We start from the raw sequence: 17,248 nt of genomic DNA, 5'->3' as shown, positions 1-17,248 counted from the left end.
GCGGGAAGGACGGATTGACAGAGAAATAATATGCTCTCATAAACCACAATTGGTGCTGCTGGACTTCTTTTAAAATCTCAAGACAGCTATCTACAGACTGTTCATGTTAGATAGGGCAAAGTAAAAATCGATTTTGTTAGTTATTGTATTTTAAGTCACTAGATTTGAGAATAATAAACGTAGTTAGAGGAAGCATGATTGACAGATAAATAGATAATTTTGCTGTACAACATCGGTGCCCACTGAATCCAGAGCTGTGCCGTGCGCTCTAGGGTCCGGGTTTTATATCTCTCCCCTCCCATCTCTTTCCTCCTCACTCGCTCCCAGTTTACCTCCACTTGTTCTTGTTCAGTCTTCACTCTGAGAGGAGGAGGAGGGTGGTATATGATTGGCCAGGCGGGGACTGGTAGTCCGGAGGCTGGCATTGTGCTCTGCGTTGATCCCCGTGTTCTTGTTTACACATTGCGCACGGGGACGAGGCAAGACACCCAATGGCCCAGAACAGACACGGGAGTCCAGTTTGCAGCGTATCTGGCAGCGGCACTTTGTTGTACTTATTTTGTACGATCGCAACCCAAGTTTCTCTTTGCTGGGATTCGGACTCCTGTCTAGTTTGACCTCTCCATTCTGAGGAGCGATGCGTCAAACTTTTTAGTGACTTTTGTGGCACCTCTGCGCCGATTATTTCCCGTCAAGTCGGTACAAGTGGAGCTGAAAATGAAATTTACCAGGAATTGTTACGATTATTTGTTTCTTTATACTCACAGGGTGTGATATCTACGGACATCTTCAAACTTTGATTACGGACGAATATTACACCCTTTCAGACTTTGTCAGACATTTACAAACTGCTTGGCGATGGATGTGTTGTGAGCGTCGCAGCTTGTTTGCGGCAACAGTCAAGAGTAAGAATTTACCAAAACAACGACATCCACTATCAATTACGAGACTCGTTGGTATTTCAGTCTTTCCTGAGAAATCTTTCAGGATTAAAGACTTTGGTGGACAAGAACGACTCGGTGTGGAGACAGCACCGCAGGTTACGCTGTGTGGAAAACCCGGGACGTTTCGCAGTGGCGTAGCCGGAAAAGATGCTCTCTGTTCGCATGCAGCGTGACCAAGGTCTCGGTCCCCTGGTTCTTCTCATCCTGTTCGGCGGATATGTCCTGCCAAGCTCTGGTAAGTTTTGAAATTGAAGACCAGTTTGGAAAAACACTGTTCATATGACACATTATTTGCAAAGCACGTGTGCGCAAAGACACGCTTGAGCTGGTGTTGTTTTGTTGTTTTTATTTATGTATTAATTAATTTATTTGTAATACACTAAATAACGAGAAAGTAATCCGAATTTTTCTGGTACTGTCCCAACTTTTACTAAACGTATCCAAATTAAAAGTTGCATACAGACCCTTACTTTTGCTCCATTTTATCAAGTTACGTTTTATTATAGTGCACCTAACAGTACAGGGGGTCTGGGGTCGCCTGCTGACAAGCACTTTTTTTACCCACAGCAAAGTCTTCAAGCTTACAGGAGACCCGAGCTCAGAGCTCCTTTTTCTACTTGGAGCGGAAAAATCAAACTCCCCCGACGCACAGGGAGTAATTAAGGTTTTGCTCCATGCCTTTTTGGCCTTTCCAAAAAGAAAAGGCAAAGCCTTGTGAAAAGTAAGACAGCATTTGAAGTGCTTCGGGAAAAGAGATTTGTTTCGTTTTTTTCCCTCTCTCATATTGAGATACAGCACCTAAATTTAGTGGCACACGTTTTAAGCGTGGGTGTACAAGTTGTTTTTGAAATTCTGAACTCACTCAGATCGTAAATCATTTATAGCTTTTTAATCATTATTTTATTAGACACAGAACTCCAGTCTGAACAGAGATGGCTTTGATCATGGAGGAGCAGACTTTTATCACTGAATTGCCCAGTGTTAATGCCATCAAAGATTGCAGACAGGCTCTCATGGAGATGAAATCACTTCCCTCTTCACAGAGCAGATCGCTGCTGTTGAGCTGATGGGACAGGACCTGGACACCAAGGTGACACTGTTCATCTCCAGTGCTAAATTAATGATAGCTTGGTGGTTGGCGAGTCTGGACATTTCCTCACCTCCCTTTGCCAGATCAGATTGAAATCCAAGGCAGAATTCTGAGGGTTTTGAGGATTGTGGATTAAGCTCAGTTTACTGTAGAAAACAACAATGCACAAAGCATTGAGTGCACATGCTTTGCTGGAAGACCACACAATGAAATAAATCTTGACTCTGGCAAGAAGAAGTATATTTTTTACTTGATGGCAACACTAATCTTTGGGACAATACAATGACTGTCTGTGCAGCTCTTTGCCAATTTCTTGAATGCCAATAAGAACCCCCTCCATACCTCCCAAGGTCCTCGTGTGTGTATTATTCCCTGAACAGGCGGAGCAGAAAAGCAGCTTACGTTTATTAAAATTGTTCTAAAATCCTTGCATGAGAAATGAGAAACGTTGATATGAACAGTTGAGGATTGCAGTGAGGTCCTGTTAGGGGAACAGCATGGGGAGGAGGGGGACACTAGGGTACAATAGCTCAGTGTGCCCCAGTAAAGTTTCTGTCTGACAGATAGGAGATATATTTAGGGAATTCATGATAAGGCAGACAGATTGCATTTATCTTTACTCTGATTGTGCGTCTACTTTCCTCTGTCACCCCTCCCAAATCCCTCCCATCTCAGTCTGTGCCTGTATTGTTGATGTGCTGAGCTCACACTTCTGCTGTTGTGCTTCTCTTTTTGTGTTGACATACACATTAATTACCCATGCTGCCAGGAACACTTGTCTGGAGTAACTACCCTGCTGTCCATCGCCTCTCTGTGCATGTGTCATTATAAATGACTTCATCAGAATTAGAAAACCGACATACGGCCTATGTGTGTTTTCGCACTGTTTGTGACACATCAAGATTAAATAGAGATGACCAGGTGCCCAGTACGCACTTAGGGGCCACTGGCCAGACAGGGAGTTCAAGGCAGGATGAGAGTGCGGGTGAGAATAGTGAACGGGCAGTTGAATGTTCAGAGGCAGGGAGCGTGGCATGTCAGACACTCCCACAGAGGGCTGGATGAATAGTGACACTTTTCCAGGATGTGCTGTCTCATTTGTGTTAAGTGTGGGGCCCCTCTTGCTCTTGAATATCAGTGCAGCAACTACAAGGAGACTCATGTTCTTTAATATTATATGTGAGAAACTAAAAGGCTACTAAAATATTTGTTGCCCTGCTCTACGGATTGGTTCGAAGAATTCTGTGACTTTCTACCAGTTTAGATATGAACTTTTAATGCAAAAAAAAAAGGAACGTGACAATAAAGCTAACCTAAACCAAACACAGAAGTAGATTAGGCTTCAAAGATGCTCAACAGATTGAGATGTCAGATTAGATTAAAGGGTCTGTGTAACATGTAGTCATAACAAAAATGCCGCCCGGCTGTTGCATCTGCAGAGGCTTGGACAGGTGTTTGGGCACCGTGATAAATTAGGAGACACAAAGCTCTTTTTGGACCAGGCCACCGGCAAGACTACTTCCTCAGGCAAGTCCTGCTGGCAGACCAGGCCAGGCCACATTCTGTCCCAGAGCAGTGCATTAGTTTTATGACCATCAGGCGGCAGGGGATGGGATCACTGGCCAGCCACTGCCCTCTCTCTTGTATAATTCATATGTGCAAAGTGGTCTTTGTTAATATTTAAAATGTGCTTATGATGCTCAAATTCTTAACATTAGAGACAGCAAAGGAGAAACAAGTGGGAGGGGAGCAGCTGCTCAGCTCTCATTGGTGTAACTGACCCCAAAGGCTACAGGGGGTAGTGAAGGATTTTAGGGTACCAATAGGCATTTATAGACTAGATAAAAAAGAGGCAGTTCGAGCAAGTGTGCCAGTTCCAGCCGGGGGCTGTTGCAAAGGATGTGTGTGAACTAAACAAGTAGAGGGGTTACACAGGGTAATGCTATCCATCTGAAATTGAAGAGGAAAAAACAGAAAGAGGAGATGGAAGAGAAATGAATCCGTGAGAGACACATTGAGATAGATTGATCTCAGGGCATGGCTTTTAAATATCCTTTATGAGAAAAGAGCGAAGAAGAAAACTCCATAGCAGTGGCATTCAAGCGTCATTAAACCTCTGGCACAGGGCAGAGAAAGAGGCAGTGACTAGGGGGAGAAGTAGGTGGAAAAGAATGAGAGGAAGACAAGTGATGTGCAGCAGGACCACGTTAACGCTAGCAAAGCAGCAAAAGAAACAGTGGTTACAGGAGAAGGATATTGTACAGAGGGAGGTGGAAGGCGGAAAGTGAAAAAGAGACACACAAATCCACTAGGGGGATGTTTTTATTAGGGCTCTTATCGATGGAGAGAGCTCACAGTATTAAGAGTAGACATATTTAATGCTTTACCAATACTGTGCATGTTAGCCTGGGCCATAAATCTGCAGCGAAGGGCCCTGTAGGAGGGCAGAACAGCATGGAAAATGGAGGAGGGAGCTAACTATAGAGAATGGAAGGAGGAATTAGTACCCGAAGAGAAGAGATTGGCGGTCTTGAGATGAATTAACTTTTAAGCACAGGCAATTTTCTTCTACAAAGACAATATGTTCTCAAAGCATTTAGAATCAGAGGTAATAATGATTTAATCAATAATGTGCAAACGTTTTCAAACTGTTATTTAAAAAACGTATGAAAATATTGTACGTAATTATGATCAGGTGAAGCTTTAGCATTATTCATGTAATGTATTCTTGAATTTTTGTTAAAATGCCTTGTTTATATCACACCAGATGCTTTCTCCCACCTGTGCACCTTCAATTAAAGCAGCGATTAAATGCAAGAATGTTTCAATTAATTTCAAACATTTAAAGCCATTGACGTTTGGAATATTAAAATGTTTTGGCTGAGCTGTTTATCCCAAGGTGAGACTAGTTTTTAATAGTAATCGGAAAAATAATTTAATTCTGTCCAAGACTGTTAAAGGTGATGCTTCTAAATAAATCTAAAGAGTAAAGCAAAGGTCTTCAAGAAGTGAACTAGTGAAATTTAAAAAAAAATTGGAGTGAGAGAAAAAGACGAATGGATGATGGAATGAGAGTGGAGGGAGGAGAGAGTTTCGGTGGCAGATGGGAGCTGAAGTGGCTGCCGGGCCAGTATGACAGGGTTCCCCCCTACCCCTTCATCCTGCCCTGTGGGGGGAGATGGGTGGGACAGACAGAGGAACAGGAAGAAAACCTCTGTGGGGTTCCATTGTGCCTGAGATGAATAGGAGACTCCACGGAGCTGTTTCTGCCTCTTTGTGTGGGGTAAAGGGGGGCAGCAGCAGAACACACACATACACACTCATTTGCAACTTACAATTGTGTGTCTGTGTGTCTGTGCATGTGACTTTAGAGGTGTGGTGCTGTTGCGTAGCTGGTCATGCACAGGAAAAGACCACACCTGCTTGTTATAGTTCAAAAATCTCTTGTTCGCCTAACGATTGATATGCTAAGACATGCTCAGTGACATCTGCCATCAAAAGAACAGCGACCCCCCCAATACAACCACCCACACTTATGCATACACCCACATATGCAAAATGGAGCCACATCATGTGATGAGGAGGTAGCATTTATGTGTATAGTAGTGGAAGGCATGCTAGTTCAATTGGAAGGAGTGACTGAGTGAGTGTAGGAATTTTCATTTAAGATCTCAGCAGCACTCTGAGAATCATGACCAATAGGATCAGGATTCACTACAGGGGGTCAAGCAAGATTCTGAATAACCCCCTTACCCCAAGATAGACACACACTCACACACACACACACTTGGTAAACGTGGTTACACTGAGGTCCATAGATCGGAGCAGCACTTGATTGGCTGTGCTTTGGACCACTGCTCTGCTCGTGTCCTTATGTAAAAAGGACAGATTTTTTTCAGGCCATGTAAATTCTCCTCATCTTCTTAACAGAGACTGTTTTGTCTTGAAAAGGCGGTTGAGCCAAGTCCTCTCAGAGCTCAGACTAAGCCAATCTGTTAAAGCTTGTGTTTGTGTCTGTTTGTATCTGAGTGTGTCATGTCAGCTTGGCTAACTAGAGGGAATTTCTGCTTAAAGTGTGTTAATAATACACTTTCCATATCAGGCAAGGAAATGTGCTGCGTTAGAGAAACCAATGGCAGTTTGTGTTATTCTGACTTCTTTTTATGAATTTGGCTTGCAGAGCTACATTTCCCCAACATTCACATTAATAAACTGCCTTTGCTTGTCCCCATTTCCCTTCCTCTTCTTTCAATCTGATAGTCTCATCAGGCATATTTATAGCTTTATAGTTGCACATATACCAACCTCTGTCATCCATATCTCATTCACTCCATCATATTTTCTCGAGCCAGCTCTCTGACAGAGTTGGGAATTATTCTTCAGAAGGTACTGTGAGGAATCCCTTTTTCTCTGAGTGTAATGCTTATTAGGGTCCCATTTGCCCTCAGGGTACTTATGAATGTGTGTGTGTGTGCGTTTGTGTGGTGAGCGGGGGGTGTTGGATTGTCATGATTAGGTAAAGGAGAGGAGAGATGCGAGCTTTGTCGCGCCTGCACCTAAGTGGATGTGGGTGCCACTGTGGGGCTTGAGCAAAGTGGGAAGGGGGCTCTTAACACTGGTGAGCACACGCCGAGCAGCTGGCGTGTCTAAAGTAGGGGAATGACAGATAGACCTCCCTGGAGAGACGGGTGTATTGAGCTTACGTGCACATATCTGTGGCTGAGAGGGAACGGAAATGATCTTGCATCCTTCTGTCTGCATGGCAGGCAGTTAGGCAACAGCATGACTTTTTTCCACCCTGGTGTTTTAAATGAAGGCGAATGATTTTTAATCAGTGTATTTTTGTGAGTGTGTGCTAAGGCAGAAGAGGGAGGGTTAGCATGTTTTGTATGATTGGCTGCACGTCAATGTGCTGCTGTGTTGTTAAATGTAGTGACTGTACTGAAGTTAAAGCACCGTGTTTGTCTCTTAAGCTCATTGCCCATGTCCTGCCCATGTCCTCACCTTTCCTTGTCTCTGTTTTTTTTCCTCTCCTCTCTTCATTTCGAGCTTTAAAGATGGTACTATGCAGTGCTATATTTATCCCGAACATATGCAGACATATACAAACACACACAGCAGGGGCTATAATCCCTGTTTCTACTCAGACACTCTTGGATCACAACCATAGCAAAGGGAAGAGTGAAAGAATGAGATCTGCCCTCATCCACACTTAATTCCTCCACCCGTCTTCAGCCACACAACTTACTTCTCCACCAGAGGCTTTAACTGGGAGCCTCCAAACACACAGTAAAGATTCAGTTCTTGCTTCAGATGCAGGTCTTAATCAAGGGCTGACAGGCTCCTCTTGGCTTGGTTTGTGTGTTCAGTGTGAGTGTGTGTAATGGGCGCACACTGATGGGAAGCCAGCCGTATTACTTAGGGTATTACTCCCTTTTCTGCATGGGTCACAGTAGGGTCACGCTCCCAGTCTTAATCAGCACACAGCTCTCGTACACACCCATCTTCCTCACTCTGGCAGTACTTCTGATTGCACAGGAGGAAACCTGGTTTATCCTCCTGGTACATTCACCATGCCAGGTGTATGCAGTGTATGTTACAAAATGCCACCAGGCATGAGTCGCTGAAGAGTTAGGATTCGTTTTAAATGAGCGCCGTGTGTGAAGTAGCAGGATGGGGTCTGGGCTAATGTGGCAGATGTAACTACTTGTAATTAAGGTAAGATTTAATTGTATGAGCTTACACACGCATCAAGTGAGTCAGCGGGTGTGTGTTACAAGCCTCTTACCTGCTACTGACCAGATGGACTCAACTGCCGACCTCATGCTCACCTCTCTTCACAACTCCACTTAGATTAGCCGGTGAGCTGAGCTAAGGCAAGCAAGCTTTATAATAGACACATCAGTATCCCCCCAAACACACACACACACACACTCCCCCTCTAACACCTAAACTTGCACTCACTAATACATGTACAGACGTCATTCTCTACATAGTATATTTAGGATGACTACTGTGTGTGTGTGTGTGTTTGTGTGTGTGTGTGTGTGTGTGTGTGTGTGTGTGTGTGTGTGTGTCTGTGTGTGTGTATAGCTGGTTGGACTGCACCGTAGCCTGCTGTTTATGGGGATTATGAAAGCAGATGGACAGCCATGCTGACTGGTGAGGGTTCATTAAGTCTGGGTGTCTCTGCTCTGACTCGCCATTGCTGCTGCTCAGCTTCACTTGTCTCCAATTCTCTGAGCAACAACTGTGTGCACTGTGTGTTGGTGTGTTTGTGTGTGTGCGCGTGTGTATAGGTGCAGGTAGAGAAATCATGTCATGTGTATTGATTGGTGAAAGTTTAAAGTTTCTTTCTAATTTGTTTATGTGGAAGCAGATCAGTATAGCTGCCTTTTTTTCTCTCTGACGTCATTATGTTAAGCTGATTCCAATGTAATTTGTATTGAAGCATTTCTTGTATTGTTTGAAGGAAAGGAATGTTTTTACACACGAAAAACAGCAGGAAAAACATGCTCCATGTAATCACACTAGTGCCGGCTGAAGAGTTATGATTTAACATGATGCAATATCTGCAGCAGAGGACCATTTCCATGGCATTTCACAGCTCTGCCGGGGGAGATGAATAGGTATAGTTATAGTGGGTCATTAAACACTGAGCAGTGTCTCTCTGTCTATAGCTTCAACCTTCACGCTGCAGCCAGTCCCTGCCCTCCCCTTGCACGGCTTAATAAAAGAAACATGGATCATGCAGGGACAGACAGTCATACCTGTGGAGAGCCAGACAGACAGACGGATTGGCAGATTCCTGGGCAGATGGGTGGCTTGGAGGTCCTCAGAGGCCTTGGTGCAATCACAGAGGCAGACACAGGAGTAGTTAGTCACCCAGTGTCGTGCTCATTTGGCAGAGATGTGACCAGGAGTAAGAAAACAGTAACAATTTAGTTATTCATTATCAGTTTCTTTATTATTATAGTTATTATAGTTCTTTATAATTATAAAATTGTATAATAAATGTCAGAACAAGGCTCATTGTACTTTCTACCCAAAGGAATTCAGAATTAAAGATATCTAATGTTTAATGGCATAAAAACGAAAAGTAGCAACTAAAAACTAAGAGGCTAAAAAGGAAATAGGTGTCAGTTTGGCTCAGTAAATGACTAAAATGAATACTTGAGAGATTTGGGGAAATATACGTATTTGCTTTCTTGGGGGACTGAAGACATTCTGTCTGTATGGTAAATATGAGCTACTGCCAGCAGCTGCTTACTCCAGCACAAACCCACAACATGTCATTTGTGTGCTTTGATTTTTATTCTCAATAAAAACAATATAATTTGTTGATTAAGAAGTTTAAAACCGCTGGGTTTTGTCAACACGTAATGTTTTGCAGACAGGAAGGGAAACAGTATTGATCCGCTTATCCGACTCTCGCCAACAAATTTCCCAAAATATTAAACTCATGCTTTAAGTGATTCATTATTTATCTGAGTCAGATTCTCATTCGTTTTAATCAACTACTCCCCCCCCCCCCCCCCCCCCCCCCCCGCCCCCCCTCTCCTTTGGAAAAAAATGGAAGGACACAATATTATTAAAAACTATACAAAGATCCCCCAGATTACAAACTCTCAATAACTTCGGAAGCAAAACCACATCATTTGGTGCTTTTCCGGTGTTTTGCCTCCTGCGCCCTTGAGAGTAAATAAAACTTGTAATGGAAAAAAAATTGGAGTTTTACAGTGGAGCAGTGACAGATTGTAACTTTGCCACTGCTCTTAAGCCCTTTGTGATGAGGTGAGGGAGTCTTTTATTTAGATTAAGGCTATGAGTCTATGAATGGCAGGAAATAGTTTTCGTGTACATGTCATTGTCCACCCACGCATCTGTCAGTATCAGAGTGTGTGTATGTGCATATGCATCCCTGCATATGGGTGCGTGGTCTGCTGAGTGTGTGTGCTAAGATGCTGTCGCTCATGGCATCGCTCTTTATGCTCCTGTGAGCGGGAGTTTGTGAGTGACAGTTATACAGTGTTGTGGAGTGTGTAAATCTCCTTTCCTCTAAAGCACTCAGCAGCGGGCCTTACATTAGCAAAACAATTTACACATCTGTCCTGAGGCGAAGAACAGGCAACTCGGAGAATAATGAAAGCCTCAGTCAAAGAGAGGCTGCGTCGTGTGTGTGTGTGTGTGTGTGTGTGTGAGGGAGAGAAGTAGGAGCAACTCTGTAAACAAGAGACAGAGGAGGTTTATTAAAAACCCACCACCACTCACCATCCCTTTGTCCTTCTACTCTCTGTCTCCCTCACCTCCTCTCTCCCTCTTTCAGTCAGAGGAGCGATTACATGCCTCTGTCTCTCTTGTCTTTCATCTCTCGCTGTAAAGAGGACAGGAATGAAGGTCTTCTGTGGCGTGTAATTACACAGAGACATCCTGGATGAGGGCGTCTGTTTCCACAAACAAAAAAGCAACCCCCTATCCCCAGTAATACCTCTTGATAGGGGGAGATCTAAAAAGAGACATTTAACTGCCTTTGATGCACCACAGGGCCCTTGTCTTTACCTGCCACTTGTGGAGGCCTAATAAGTACTATCACAAGTCTATTTATTTCATTAGAAGGACTGACACTAACATATGCGTGGCTGAGCGCCAGCACTGTGGGAATGAAATACACAGCTCCTCCATTCATTTAAAGCGCAGAGTCATAATCATGACACATTTACAGGCCGGTGTTCCAATCTTACCCATGAGTCATATTGCTGAATGATTATGGAAGGGCAGATTTTTATGGGCTTACATTGGTATTGGCTCAACCTCTAATTGGCCCAAAGCACATTTGCATTCTGGGAAGGTAATAATGGGGCTCTTTGGAGGCACTTTAAACATGAAAGTCATTGCACTCTGACTTAATTCTGCTCATAGAAGTGCTGATGCCTCCAGATGGCTTTTTTACTGAGTGTGATATGGCCATTTTGTGTCCACGATCATACACTTACCAAATATGGTGAATAGCTTGCTTGCTGGCAGTTCCACTGGTCTATTGTTATTCAATTTTGCATTATGGTGTTTTATTGCATGTTATTTCAGATTCCTCACAACAGAAGAGAAATAGCACAAACTTATAAGATGTGCTTTTAGAAAACCAAATCGGTGTTGATACTAATTTAGGAAAATACAGAAATTATAATGATGAGATTAAGTGCCTCTCTGCTGTTTGTTTCCAAATAGGTGAGTAAAGCAAACAGAGGTCATACAGTTTGATTTGGTATTTTGGTCAATGAGGTCACACAGCTCTCTGTTTAAGATCTGGAGTCAGCCTGAATGTGTTTAACGTGTCTTTTTACTTGTGTAAATCCGCCCCTATTCATTGAGATTTCCCTGTTTCTCTAAAGTCACTGGGAGATGAAGTGAGCATTCTGGTGCAGCTCAAACAGACTTGGTGTCAGACAATAGACTAGGGTCTTCTGTTGCATTTAGCTGAAGCTGCTCAATAGACTCTGAATAGACCTGGAGTGGTGCAGTCACGCAGCTGCTCGACAATAGCCTGCTCAGCAAAAAGGCACCCGGTGACCTCGAGGTCTGCCCAGGTCCTGTCCACTCTGATCCCTGAACCCTTTCCTCAGAGAGTCAGCATCAGGGAAGCCACAGCAGAGACTCTGCAGTAAACAGTGCAAATGATGAAAAAGTTCGGTTGGAGGTTTAAACATGAGCTATAATGCATGGCTTTTAGCTTTTGGCATCAAATTAATTGGAAAAACAATCTCTTGTGGAGAGTTAACTCTCTCAAATCTGTAAACTAAATATGAAGTAAGAGGCAGCAAATGGTTTGCTTTGCTTAACACAAATGCTGCTAGTAAGGGGAAACAGCTAGTCTGCCTCGGTCCATAGTTTAAAAAAATACAAACCTACAAACATCTCTAAATATAATAGGGAAATTTTGAGGTTTATGGGAAGTCCCATGCTGGAACTAGTGTTTGTTGGCCAAAAGCATTGACTTTCTGGACTCATGTCATATTAGGGAGGTTGCCAGGCACCGACAAACTTTCCCAAACTCAAAGTTACATAAACTGGATTTTTTAAAAACACAGTTCTTGGTCATTGTCTTGGGGCACAAAATTAGTATGACACTGCTATATGTGCTAAAACCTGAAACACTGAAATCAGTGGTGTTAGAGGTGGCTGTAGTTTAGTAGAAAAGGAAAGTGTCCATTTGACAGGGTTCGTGTCAAATTGTTCATGGACAAGAGACCGAAGTCCCCATATGTGCAACAACAATCTCCTTCTGGTAGTAGTAGTTAAAAGTAGTTAAAAAGTGAAGGTACTTTTTGTTGCATTTAGCTGTCAGAGTGCGATAAGAAAATGTTTTCTTTCTCCTAGTAAAAACAGATGAACTGATATCACCCATTACATGCCCTTATTCACACCTTCCTTCCATATTTCCCTATCTTGTTTTTTTTTTTTTTTGTTTTTTTCTAAAAGACTCCAATGTGTTTATACAATGTGTTTGGACCCAAATGGATAATGGGTTTAAGGTCTTTGTGTAACTGGTTGTTTATATGCTTTAATAAATCCGGCTTCCATTTGAAAATGAATTTACTCAGTTAGAGTTTGTGACTGAAAAATGTCAGCGAATCCATCACACAGAGGGAATCACTCTTTGTTTGAGCAGGCAATAGGAAACATTTTATTCTACTTTAATAATAGCAACTGTCTGAGCCTCAGACATACTTCAATCTCCCAAAATAAACACCGTCATCACTCTTACACCCAAAATCAAACACAACTTTACACAAGCCCCACCATCAGGAATAAAAACATCCACACATGGCAATGCATCTCTCCTCCCTGCATTTGATCAAAAGCGGCCTCCCCTCCTCCCAATTTGTGTTTATTCTGGGGATTATTCTGTCCTAATCTCTTTAGAGCATAATTCAGATTAGATTTTGTGTTATTATTATTGCTATGTTCGTTCCCGACTGTTGCGCTGGGATTTCCTGACGGCCGTAGTGCTCCTGTGTTTGGAAAATTGATTAAAACTGCTGACCACTGCCCTAGATAGTGCAGGCTCTGGAAAGCGGATGGAAAAAATAGAAGCAAACACAAATGAGACGTTACTGCATCTTCTATAAAACATGTACCCTCTAATAGAGCTGTGGAGGTACATGCTCAGCACAATGGGAACCATCCTCCTTTGATGCATTTATTCTGCATCGATCTGAGGGTAGAACAGCGAACATATTCCTATTCAAAACAGTGTGACAGTAAACTGACCAGGCAATTAAGTTTACATTTAATTTCTAAAAGAGAACTAAAAAAAGAATGTAATTCTTTGCTAATTACCTGAAGAATAAGCCTGTATGCATGCAGTGAAAGCTGGGGCTCCATCTGTATTTGAGCTGCCATATTGGCTTGAAAGTCATTAAACATTTTGATACTCAGAAGTCGTGTTTAGTCTGCATTTTCAAGATAGTGTTTAAACACCATCTGCCTTTTCCCTCAATCTCTAAGCCTGGGAGTCTGAACCATGAGAACCCTTGAATAGATTAGAGTATATCCACAAAAATCACAGAGACCAAAAATTGAAATATATTCCCTAACCTTTATTAGCTAATGATCTAATTTCCGTGTTTTTGCTAAAATTTGTTTGTAAATATTCTGCATGAGCAAAAAATTGCCTCAAATGTCAATAATTACATTTCAATAATGGAGCCAGACAACAGAGAATCATTACATACAGTCTGCTCCTATGCATGAGTTGTTCTTTATGATTTATTAGTTTCTCATTAGTGACAAATAGCTTAAATTTGCACCAAAATCAGGAGAAAGGTGGATGTTTCCATGGATAAGTACCTACATTCACCTTTCACAGACACAAAATATACACTAAGTCCCTTAGTCCCAGAAATACACGACCTCCACATTATTTCCATGCAGTTCTTTCCTTTGCTTGCTTTTTTTCTCAATTAAGATGAATTATAGAATTGCATTTGGGAGCATGGACAAGTAGCGCTTTTTGTGATGTTACCCTGAGGCGCTCAGTCAATGAGTTGGAGAGAGAGACAGAGTGCTGTGGATATTTTGGTCTCTGAGGCTCACACCCCTCAGATTCCTAATGGACCACACAATATGCAACTTTAGCCAAGCATCCAGCATGAGAGCCTGGGCATGTGCATAAGTAGGACAGAGGGAAGGAAGCTTGGTTTTATTGCTAATATAGTGATGGGAGAGATGAAGGAAGTGAAACAGGGAGGCATGGGGGCTGTGTTTGTGTTAGCTGTTGGGAACTTGAAGATAGACAGTGCTGCAGTGTACATTTCATTACTCTGTCCTCCTCCAGAGGCCCACATGCGTGTCACAGCTCCTGCGTGCAGCAGAGCACCGGGTGATAGGATGTGCTGAACCTCAGTAAATGGATGCTATTGATCTCCCCAACTTGTTATATGGTACACCCCAGAACATGATGAGTCTAAGACAAGATGGCACGCTGTTCAAAATTGCCTCTTCTGCTCAGCTAACTTTCTCTCTTTTTCATCTTCACACTCTTTAAGTACACAGGTGAACGTCACTTCATCCTGTCCACTTTGCTTCCCTGTCTTTCAGTCCCTCATTCCGTCTTTTTTATTTGCTCCACTGATTGCTTTCAGTGTCCCACCAGCCATTAAAATGATTGGAGACTGTGTAATGTATATTAATGTGCTTGTACTTTTGGAGCGGTTTCACTGTGCGTGCTATAATATTTCATGGGAGAAAACACAGTAGTGAGCCTCCCTGTCAAGTAATTAAATTGAGATTGTAATTTTTTTGCAGTTTCATGTAGATTGCCTATGTAGAAAACATGCTCTCGTGTGCTGTCTCTGAATAAGAGTGGGACCACCTGTGAGGAGCCTTTTACAGATGGAGTTGAGAGATGAAAGCTCACAGGAAGGTGAGGCCATGCTACAGACTGATAGACCTTTTACAGACACTTTCCTCAATTTCTTTGCAGGTTTTATCAGTGAAGCAGGATGCAGCAGAACCGTGGACACATTATAATATTGATTAGTGAAACGTTGGATGTGGAATTCACAAATGGCTATGACCTCTGGCCTGCTTATTTGCACTTGATAATTTCCAGTGGTATCCCTTGATATAAGGGCACTGGTGTGAGCTATAATAACAGAAGCCTCAACATGATTCCAAATGTTATTAACTTGCTCCAGCATGCTGTCAGGTTGATAAAGCAGTAGTGTCTGGCATAAATTTTCCTTCGTGCACATTTACAGATAAGCTGCACACAAAGTGTCTTGTTTCACTTACATCAATCACTGGCTGGTGGCTTTTTGGTCTGGTGCTATAGTGTGTTAACTATTCAAACAGCTCCAGTCTTATTGTGTTGCATTTGATGTACTTCATAATACTAAGAGAACACTTTTGTCTCATACAACATACATCTGGTCAGCCAAACACCACTCACCCATACAGTGTGTTCTCTAACAGATCCAGTCGTTGCACATGCACGCATGTGCACAAGCACACACACAGGCATGCAAGGACGCCCACACACACACACACACACACACACACACACACGCACACACACATACCTACACACTTGAAAGCTGGTTCTTTGTTGTTGTGGAAAATGGAAGTTGTGAAGTCAGTCATGCTGAATAGATTGTAAATTGTGGGAAAGATATAAACACCTTTATGTTTGCAGCCTGCCATTGTGCTTCACAAATGACCCAGCTGACTGCAGCCATATGAGGGTCAAGCAGTTCTATTCTTACGGTCTCCAGCGCTGTCTGGCTATTCAAGTACTGCACAGTTGTTGCTCCGTTGGGTCATCAGTATTAGGAAACCAAAAACCAAAAGATAAAAACATAAGTTTACAAATGGCATATTCACAACAACTGCATAGAATATAATGATCTCTATGTACTATATATTGAACTGCACGATGGACTTTGACACATCTCAGTCATGGCCAGCATAACATTTCTCCCATGTTGACCAGTTTCAACAACGGTACCACCACCAAATGTCTATGACCATTTGTGTCTTTCAGCTCTATTTTAATGTCATAGTTCAAACTCTGTGTTTTTGTCAGTGCTGTTTTCAGCCACTGCAGGAGACATTCTTTATGCACTGTAGAGGGCTCTGATAAACCATCTGCATACTACCGTCGCAGCACTAAATGGCAGCAAGACAAAGGTAACTACTAGCTGGTGAGCCAATTCCCAATTGAAAACTTAATTGCTGATACTTTAAATATTATCAAATTCAACAAGCCCACAAGATAAAAATAACATAATGCTTATATGTTTGAACAATATAGAGTTCTGTTTGGAGTTTTACCAGTGTTTCGTTTCACTGTACTCATGAGTCTTTGATGACATGTCTCTGGGTGTCGTAAGTGCTTTAAGCTCAGAATTCTCAAAGTGATTATACAAAGTTAATCTATGAATCCAAATAATCCAGCCTATTGAGGAGAAGATGGCCCTCTGCATTGTAGATAAATGTATATATGTGTGGCTTTAAACCTCTATGCAGCATCTATATGCATTCCAAAGCCTGCACTATAAATCGCACAAGGAAGAAAATGAGATCATCTTGTCTCCCATATGTTGCATGTGTGCTTTATCCATCAGCCATTGTACAGTACCAGTGCATTGAGCAGACAGGCTTCCTCCTTATCAGTTTTAAGTAAAAGCAACGTTTTTTTTGTGTGTAAATTGACTTATCAAGCCACTGAGCAGAGCTATTTTATTTTCATCCCTAAATAATCAATAGTGGTCCTATGAATTCAGGTCATCTTGGCTCCTGTGGCTTCTCTATCTCTCGTTCACTCTCTATCAATCTCTGTCTCTCTCACTCTCTCTTTTGCTCTCTCACGTTCGCTCTCATTTTCCTTCTCGCCATATTTTTCTTCTTCTTCTCTATTCCTCTGTCTTTTTTTTTTCCTGCTCCCCCCTCTCTTGAAAAATGACTTTGCCCATCTGGACAGAGCTCAGCATGGTTGTTACACTATTAGTCCTCATGCAGCAATGATTAAAAATAGATCAGAGTACCGAGTCAGAATTAGCCAAGACTTTTTCTTCCTTACTAACCTCTTCTTGCCTCCCCACCTTATATACTAAACTGCATTTGATAATGTTGAAAGACTAATAACAAAAAGTTAGTATCAAAACATCCCAGTCTTTCCTTTTTTCTCGGCTCAGAGTCCGTGTGTGCATTTGTG

General features: G+C 42.3%; 1 protein-coding gene across 5 annotated transcripts in view; it reads left to right on the top strand.

Annotated features, from left to right (window-relative positions):
- Nucleotides 1-350: 350 nt before the first annotated feature.
- Nucleotides 351-17,248, top strand: part of unc5b (unc-5 netrin receptor B) — a 45,227-nt gene continuing 28,329 nt past the window's right edge. For all 5 annotated transcript variants that reach the window (XM_067524524.1, XM_067524515.1, XM_067524506.1 and 2 more), the window contains exon 1: nt 351-1,179. In XM_067524524.1, the coding sequence (XP_067380625.1) occupies nt 1,092-1,179 (88 nt within the window). In that variant the 5' untranslated portion in view covers nt 351-1,091. The remainder of the gene's footprint in view (nt 1,180-17,248) is intronic.

Source organism: Channa argus, chromosome 1, assembly GCF_033026475.1.
Source record: "Channa argus isolate prfri chromosome 1, Channa argus male v1.0, whole genome shotgun sequence".
Classification (NCBI taxonomy): domain Eukaryota; kingdom Metazoa; phylum Chordata; class Actinopteri; order Anabantiformes; family Channidae; genus Channa; species Channa argus.
This window is presented reverse-complemented; position numbering and strand designations above follow the sequence as displayed.